We start from the raw sequence: 9,152 nt of genomic DNA on the forward strand, positions 1-9,152 counted from the left end.
AAAATGTGTAATCATTTGCTCATGAAATGTAATTGTGTTGGGACAGAGCGGCATACGTAGCAACAGCGTGTAAATGTGTTGTGTGTGACGGGCCATTTCAGGGTTCTGCCCCTGGGACGCTGCCCCATTCAGACTGTACCCCGTAACCTATCAGGTTAAGAAGTTTAGTTCAGGTGAAGTCAGTGCTGTAGATACAAGTAGAAGCCGGCTCAGCTCTGTGCCTGGCCCTGGGTGTGTACGGATGAGAGACAGTGCAGTCCCGACACGGAACAAAGCGGCTGAAGGCCACTGGCCCCAGCTTTCAGTGAGTCGTGCGTGACGGGCCAGGAGAAGAAAGGCCCCGGGAGCCAGAGAAACCTCGGACTTGTTCCGGGCCTTAACGGACGGGTGAGGCGGGGACGGGCGAGCGACAGGCCCAGGCTGGGGACACTGGCAGACCGTGCAGACAGGAGTCCAGTGCAGTCAGGGTTCGTGGAGAACAGTGCAGTGAGTGGAAGACCGAGTGGCAGTCCAGTGCGGCTCTTCAGAGCAAGGGAACACTTGCAGAGAGTTCCCGAAATTCCGTGACACAAAAGCCACACGTCACTGAGACACAGTGCACTGTGCTAGGATCCCCGGTGCTAGGTCGGCTGTTCCCTTCTGCCCGGGACTGTGTCTGGAGCATCCCAGCACGGGGCGGGGCCCTGCTGAAGGCGGGCATGGTGGGCGCTGCCTGGAGAAGCCCACTGAGGCCGCACACCCGGCGGGGTGGGCTCCCTGTCTTGCAGATGAAGGACTCACTCGTCAGTCTTCAGAACGGCATCAGGTCCCGCGACTACACGTCAGGGAGTGACGAGAAGAGGAGCCACGGTCACTGACACGGCAGGAGCAGGACGGCTGCAGGAGCCTGTGCAATACGTGTACATAGACCATATAAATATATAGATATATAAATATATATATACAGAGCATAAATATATATATATTATATACAGATTTTAAACAGAGATCATGCCTATGTACCAGGGAGAAGGAGCTGGACCGCCTCCTGTGCTGGCCAGTGGAGGGGCCGAGGAGGGCAGGGACCACCTCTCAGCACCACCCTCCCCGATTCCCCTCCCCACCCCCTCGTCCCCACCCTTTCCCTTGCTGGCCATTCTTGGCTCTGTGAAGGGAAATGTTGAGCCAAAGTTATGCCTGTGAAGACTCTGGAGTCTTGAAAGAAGTCTCAAGGGGGCATTACTTACGGTGCTTCATTCCCTAATCCCCTTTGATTTGTTTCCAAAATAAAAGGGAATCTTTCCTTCCCTACCCCGCGCTTCCACGGATGCTCTCCTGGGAACAAGGAAGCATCAAGGGCAGCAGCCGGATCCACACGCCACCTGTGAGACCACCCCCTGTATCTGGACCGTAGACTGCGTGCCAGGGGAGGACGGTCGGGCAGCCAGAAGGCCGTCCTGGTGGGCTTGGGCCCTGTGGCTGCAGCTCCTCAGACCTGTGTCCTGAAGGCTTGCTGCCCGATCATCCCCGCCCCTTCCCCTGGCCCGCGTCGGGTGTGGGCCGCTCAGGGCTGGGCACCCGTACCTGCCACCCCCACCGCCCTTCTCTCTGAACTTCTCCCGGGCTGGATCTGGGTGAAGTGTCACTTTCTAGTGCCTAAAGCCCGATTTTTTCTCTGTGCCCCAAGAGCACATTGTTTCTTAGCCAGGGTGAAGCATTTTTTTATCTCGTTAAATCTGTTTTCGTAGTTGTAAGCACGTCAGGTCTGTGGCTCTGGTTCCTTCCCCTTGAGCTGCCGGTTTGATCTCCAGGAGGAGCGAGGGAGCGTAGGACCTTCAGGGCTTGAGAGAGCAAATGCCCGGCAGTGCGGGCTCGTGGGTCTAACCGGAGAATGCCGAGTGGTGACACCGATTCCCAAACACGAACTGGCGACCAGCATCATTGACTCTCAGTGAAAAGCCAGCTGTGGTCAGGGAGACGACTGTTCAGACACCTTGCGACGGAAGAAGACCTAAGCCCTTGGAGGGAGTGGGTTTGCCAAGGTGCATGTGTTTGGGCGTGAAAAAGCCTGATGGAGCCTCTGCCCGAGGGGCCATTCCAAACCCCCGGTTTCCCGGACGGCGGCGTCCGGCAGAGGGAGCAGCCTTCTCTAGTGTCCGCACCAGGGGTCTGATATCACTGAGGAGAGGCCAGAGACTGCAGGTTAGGAACATACGATCTCCAGGGCCTTTTCAGGGTTGGCTCCCCAGGACCCCCTGCACTTCCCTGACTTTGTGGGACCCTTCTGGGCATGCTTATCACCCTTCATACACGAATTACTGTCTGTCCATCTGACAACACAGGAGCCCAGCCAGCTAGCGTGCATGTGCCACCTTAGGAGCGAAGGAGGATGACGAAGGAGGCGGGCACCCGGTCCCGGGCCAGGGCCTCACTGCTCACTCCTGCCCCGACGATGGATGGGAGGCCTGTGCAGGTGGAGGCCACGGGCCTGAGCCCAGTGGGGAGCAGCAGTGCAGACCGTAGACGTCTTCCTGCTGCCATAGCCAGAAGTCAGAATTATTCCCAGGCACTTCTAAGAACAAATGGCTCAATTCTCTCGTTTATTCCACACACACTTATTTATTTAAATCACTCAGTTATTAAGGGTCCCGTGGTGGGACCTTTTATATGACATAAGGGTTCTTTGCAGGGAGCAGAGGGATGTGAGTTCGCCTGCTACACAGTGTGCTTCTACTCCACTTCTCGGGCCCGTTCCAGGCAAGAGCAGGCAGCAGGGAGGGAGGTAGTTCGGTCGAGGAACCCGCTTGATTCCTGGGGATTTGAGCCCGGAGACAGTGTGTGCACATCATGGACTTCTTGCCGGAGCTCTCTGTTCCAACGTTTTCTGATTTTCAAACCAGGAGAAAACCAGCAGCTGCTCACTCCCTCGTTCAGTATCTGTCCAGGAGGAGGGCGCTCACCCTCGCAGATGAGTCTGGGAGAGAAGCGCATAGACCACATTTAACCCACGGCCAGCAGCCTGGCTCGTGGCTGACTGCAAGGGGGCAGCACCGCCACCTCTTACCCTTCTTCCAGCCACTGCTTGTTCTGTTCGCTAAGAACTGGGGCCACGGCGGCCTTCCTGCTAGGAGTCATGTGGCAAAGCATTTGAGAGCTTGCGCTCAGTTTCAAAGACTTTGCAAAGTTTGTAGGGTCTACACTTCCACTCCGGCGCACTGTGGAGGAGTTGACAGGATTTGCCATGGGAAGCCAGTCATGTCTACGACTCTCCTTCCCCTCCACCTCCCTTGGACGGGGGTCATCTGGGCCAGTAAGATCAGCCACTGGAAACTGTTAGAGCACCGGGCTGAGAGCCCGGAGACCCGGCCTGAGTCCCCGCCCTGCCGCTGGACCAGTCACTGCCCCTCTGAGCTTCTGTGTCCTCATTCGCAACAAGGCGGGGTTGGTCTAGATGCCTCCCACGCAGGTTCTAGAGTTCGCGGTGTTTGGGAGGCTACGTCAGAGACTGGCAAGGCTGGGCTTCCTTAGGCGTGGAAGGTTCTCTCCGGGCTGGAGCCTCCCTGCTGTTTCGATGAGCGACAGGGCCGTGTCTGGGTTCCCAGGACGGGAAGGGTAGCCACACTTTCTTTTTTTCTGAGCTAGGAGGGTTAGGGAGACCCAGTGGGATGGGGGCGTCAGTATGGGTGGGGAGGCAGAGAGAGAGATTAGCTGGCTGTGTTGCTCAGTATTAACCTAACATGCGTGTCCTCCTTGACTGGCCTAGTCTTAGTTTGGGAAGGGGCCTTCCTTTGGGTGTTCTCTAAGAGGAGGAAGGGGATAAGGGCAAGAAGTGCACCATCTCGGATGGAGCCTACCTTCCATCCGGGGCTCCGAAGCCTTTCATTGACCACCTCCTTCCTCCTCACTGGAGAGAGTGGAGAGAAGTCCTGCCCGGTCCTAGCACTTCACTTTTGGCTCCACCCAAGCCTCCTTGGGGTTTGGATTAGCGAGGAGCTTTGGGTTGCCTTAGAGCACTGGCAGTGAGCCCCTGGGCTGGCCAGGAGTGGGGAGGACGGAGGGACCCGGAGGAGTGCACTGTTAGCGGGGGTCCTCTCCGTGTCCCTGACCCAGCCCAGGCGCGGACCGTGTCTGACACCTTCCCTGGCAGAGCCTCTAGGCTGCGATCTTGGAGAAAGGACGAGGGGAGGAGTCTCTGGACTGTGTGGTCTCAGAAGGACCCTTCTGTGCGCGCTGCTTTGGTGCTCTGCCGGCAGCAAGCCAGCCCCCCCGCCCCCCGAAGAAATAGCGCTCTTCCCCCGGCCCCCAGTGGCAGGGCTGTGGCCTCCCTTCCTCGTGCTCTGACTCCACCTGCCCGCTCCAGCTCAGAACTCAGAACCTCTCTTCCCAGCCCCTCCTCCCCCACCCCTGTCTCTAGGCTGTGGGACAATCATCCCGTCCACCACGTGGCATCTGACCCTCGTTCCCCAACCTGCGGCCAGCTGGTCCCACTCTCCACCTCTGTGTTTTCTTCCAGAAGATGCACTTGGGGTCCAAGAGGAGTGTTTTTCTGGAAGGCCATCTTTTAATGCCCCCGCTCCCCTGACTGGGAGCAGGATTTGCACACAGTGTAGAGGGCTCCCCTCCCCCTCTGCCCGGCCCTGCCTTCTGTCCTGACGCGGGGTCCTAGCAGGCCTGGGAGCCATGGCTGCCGGAGGAGCAGCTGCCTGTCAAGAGGAGCTGATGCCAGACGACCTCCGGGACACGGAGGTGTAGAGGGCACTGTCGTCTCTGCTCCTTGTTCCTCCTCGCCGCTCTCGACACAGCGACACTGCAGAAGCTCCAGGCCAGACAGCTGGCTGTGTCTGGGGGGCCGGCCGGCCGGGGCGCCCCGTGCGGAGACTGCAGCGGAAGCAGCCATGGTTGCCAGCACCAGTGTGCGGCTCCCTACTTGTCCCTGCCCCACACCCTGGGGCCAGACTGCTCTGCATGGACCCGATCATCTTCCCAAACCCATGGTGCTTCTCCTCCCCCCCCACCCCACGCACCCTAGGTTCCAGGGTAGGCAGGGTTGGCTCAGAGGCTGCCGTGGCCCCTGGACAGTCTGACACAGGTGGGGTGGGGTGAGGACAGGCAGCCGCCCCAGCACTGCACTGGGCCACGTGTGGGAAGGAACACAGGTCGATGACGGTGGAGTTGTCTGGCCACTTGCATTTGGATCTGTGACTACTTTGCCTGGCGCTGTGCGCAGGGTCCGAAAACTTACTGCTATACCTAGAAACACACAAGGCTTCCCAGCCAAATCTCACTGTAAAGTAGCTAGAGCCATGGAAGTACTGTATGAATTAAAAGAAAAAATATTGAACTACAAATAATAAATGGCGTGTGTGTGTTTATTGTTGATTCATTAGTGCTCACTGGCCTTCCCAGGTGTGATCAGGGCGAGTTCTGAAAGCACTTGTGGGTAGGCCCCCTTACAACACATGCGCAGCCACCCCCAACCCCAGGACTCCGTCAGGCGGCCTGATGAAGTGGGTCAGGTGAGAACTTGCGGAATCAGACCTGAGCACAGATTACGTTACCACTGTTACCAGCTGTGTGGCCGTAGGCCCCATTATCATCCAAGTCTTAGTTTTTAGCGATAATGTAAAATGTGTGTGTGTCCCTTTGCATAGTGGCTAGTGCCATACTAAGATCGTTGTTTATGTCATTGTTAATCGGTACTTTTGATGTGCTAGGAGAGGATGGGGGTCTGTCTCCCTTTGGGGCCTTGGCCCTTCCAGCAAGATGGACGTTGGGAGACGGCTTTGCTCTATGGCCTCGTGTCCGTGGGCTGGTGAGGGAGTGTGCCCCCGTCGCCGGGCCTCCTGCCAGCTAGCCCTCTGCCAGCCGGCGGGAAACAGGTTTGATGTTGGGCAGCGAGAACACATGTGACTGGGGGCCTTGGTATCTGGACAGGGAGGAGGGGAGGAGGGGCCGGTTCCCACAGTTACCACGTATTTGATTCTAGACTCCGAGATGTACTCTGAGTTCTGTGAGCACATCTCCACAGGTTGCGAGTTGAGGCATCGGTGCGGGCTGGGAGGTAGGCAGGAGCCCTAGTACCCCGTGCGCACCTCCAGACCAGTTACTAGTAGACAGGGCCAGAGCAGGCAGGTTAGAGACGCTTTATTGACACGAACAGGGCGTTGACTGGAAAACACTACATTACAGCGTTAGGTTGTTGGGAGCTTGGGTGGCCGGGAGCCACGTTCCAGAGTTCAGATAAACGCTGTCTGTGGAAAACCAAGAAAAGCCATACGAAGGTGACAACACGGCAGAGGTACATCGGTTGCAAGACGAAGTTTGCTGATGGTGTCGGACAGTGTTTCACAAACCGCGCACTCGCTCTCGGGTGGTCTTCCCATCACGCACGAGGCCCGGCAGGTGCGGCTCTTGCCAGACGGTGACTCAGGAGAAACGATGGCGTATTGCTGGCTCTGAGACTTCGCTGGCCTGTGGCAGGAGCTGAGTCTGATCTGCAACTCAGCTGTGCTCACCGTGCTACCTACTGGGTCCTACTGTAGATTCAAGGAAGGGGAACCAAAACACGAGTTATCTACCACACAGAGTCTCAGAGATTAGCAAAGTCTTGGATGAGGCTATTTTTCAGACCTAAGACCATGGGGCACACTGAGGGTCTAGATGGGTGCTGGGCGCCATGGGTGCTGAAGTGCGGCATGAACAGATGGTGGAGTAATGGACACACCACGCAGTGTTCAGATCGTCTGCCGTGATTAGACGATTCACGGCACTGGGGGTCTTTCCTCTACGAAGGGCAGCGAGAGGAAGCCTTTCTTTTGGTTTTGGTTTTCCATTTCTGTGTTAACTTGAGAAAGGGGGACCAAGACAGAATATCTGCAATGTGTCTAGCTCTTGCTTCTTCTGCAAAGTAGTTACATATCCTTGCCCTCTGATTTGTGTCAGGTGGGTTCACAAATTTCGAGATGGCTGTATTTTCCTCTTTTCTAGTACTGTTTTTGGAGGGGGGACTCCTGTCTCTTAACCATTCACTGCTCTACATGTATTCCCAGCATAGTCCTGCTTTGAAAAATTCCTTTCTGACCTTTCTAGTTTGGCATCTAAGGAAACCAGAAACTCAGAGAATCGAATCTGGATGTGGAAATGTTTGGGGATAGAAAAACAATAAAGGATGATGCTTTTCAGCAAACTGAAATTACAGGCTGGGGTAAGGGCAGGCCCTGTCAGTGTCTCCACACAGGACTTGGGAGTGATGTACGAGGCTGAGCTAGTGGTCAAGGTCAGTAGGTCAAAGTGTTCAGGGGCCAGATGAGTCGAGCAATCAAGTTCATGGCTGTTAAGCAGTAGGAAAGGGAAAATGAGACCCAGCCTAGTGTGGCCTTTAGTGATTGTGTTGTTGAGCCTAAGTCATGGGAAATGTCCAGCACCAAGGCAACAGATTGGGCTCCTAAACTGGGAATAGCCCTTGAGAACATTTCTAAGCCCTTCACCAAGAGCGGCAAGCAGAGAGAGCCTCCCGCGCGATGCGCATTTAGCCTGGCCCCTGTCAGGGACGTGGCGAGAAGCAGAGTGGACTTGAAGGAGGTTGGTGGTCACAGTACCTTGTGGACTTATGGTCATGATCAAATCTCCCAGGAAGGAGTTTAATTGCAATTCAGGGAAAGTAATGACATGCAATCCAATGCGAGAGGCAAAGCCAGAATGAAACGGACTCTCGGAGCACTTCCAGCAGCTGCCGAGAAACTGTGGCAGAGCCGGGCCGAGGGTGAGGGTGAGGCGCTGAGCCCCGGACAGCGGGAGCAGCAGAGTTAGAGGGGAGTTAGCAAATGCGAGGACAGGAAGCAGCTGCGATCTCGGGACAGAAGTGGGCCAGGAGTCAGAAGACCGGGGTTCCCGCTCTCCGTTTGCCGGCTGTGGGAATTAAGGGTGGGATAAAGCTACAGAGCCTCCGACAGCCTCAGTTTCTTCAGTTACAACCTGAGCATCAATATTTACCTCACAGGGCTGGTGTGGAGAAGAAAGAAGGTAATTGAAATGAAAATGCTTTGTAAACGACATAACTCTAATGAAAGTATTAAGGTTGAGAAGTCAGAAAAACCAAAACAGAGGATTACTTGTAAAGGATAGAAAAACAAAAAACAAAAAAAACAGTAGGTATCATTCAGCTCCATTAAAAACCACTCAGGAAACACCTGAGTTTGTCTTTTTTTTTAAAAAAAAAAAAGGCATTCATGCATATTGCTTGACCACCAGTTAGCGACGGCCCACGGAGCCCAGAGGACAGTGGTGTCGGTGTCGTCTGGGGAGCCTGGCCCTCCACCAGCTGTCCAGCACCACGTGGTGGGAACCTCCGTTATCCACACCTGTTTTCCCAACTATAAAGTGAGAGAAAAATCTCTATGCCGCCCCTATTCCTGAGAGATTATGCGGGAAATTACCAGTGAAAAGGGCCTTAATTTGTTCAAAGTACTTTCTTCAGGGTGTGAACAAGGACTTCTTTTAATCACTTCCCCAGGGATGGAAGAGAAGGAAAAATGAATTTGTCAGGCGAGGCCCAAAGCCAACGGAATGTGATTTCCCCCCATAAGTTCCTCCAGGTCTAAGGGGCTGTCCTTCTTCATCAAGTCCCAGCCACGGTCACTGTATATTTCATGAAGCACCCTCCCCTCTCATCACAGTTGCTGAAGAACATCCCACTGGGACCAGTTACTCAAAGTGAAACATGAGACTTTGACTAAAATGTATCCAGTGTTCATCTGCTCTCCCCAAATCTAGAAACAAGCCCTGGCCAGTGTGGATTCCCAGGTGAAGTATTTGGAAGCTGCCTAGCCCCATTCCTCCCCATCACTTCATTCATCCATGCTTCTCAAATCTTTCCAAGACACATTCTTGCAGGTGTTTCGCATCCACAGATCCTTCCACTAAGGACATTCTTCAAGTCTACTTTATATCTTGCTCGCTGCCTTTTTGACCGATTTGTGGTTACCAGAATCAGAGTTACGCTCAGCCAGGCGATCCACCCCAGCCTGTGCTGGTGAAAGAAGCAAGGGCATCGCCAACACCAATTTCAAAGTCGTTTCAAAACCAAAATCATCTTGGGGAAGTTTAACCTGGGCAGCACCCAAGGGTTACATCCCTCCAGCTTCTCCTCACAAGTCAAGCTGAGCCTTGTCTGA

The 9,152-nt window shown here is 54.9% G+C and overlaps 1 protein-coding gene across 3 annotated transcripts in view; it reads left to right on the forward strand.

The window, feature by feature from the left end:
- Nucleotides 1-5,315, forward strand: part of GRAMD1B (GRAM domain containing 1B) — a 162,336-nt gene extending 157,021 nt beyond the window's left edge. For all 3 annotated transcript variants that reach the window (XM_036276188.1, XM_036276191.1, XM_036276190.1), the window contains one exon: nt 768-5,315. In XM_036276188.1, coding sequence (XP_036132081.1) covers nt 768-857 — 90 coding nt within the window. In that variant the 3' untranslated portion in view covers nt 858-5,315. The remainder of the gene's footprint in view (nt 1-767) is intronic.
- Nucleotides 5,316-9,152: the final 3,837 nt, after the last annotated feature.

Source organism: Molossus molossus, unplaced genomic scaffold, assembly GCF_014108415.1.
Source record: "Molossus molossus isolate mMolMol1 unplaced genomic scaffold, mMolMol1.p scaffold_m16_p_22, whole genome shotgun sequence".
Lineage (NCBI taxonomy): Eukaryota > Metazoa > Chordata > Mammalia > Chiroptera > Molossidae > Molossus > Molossus molossus.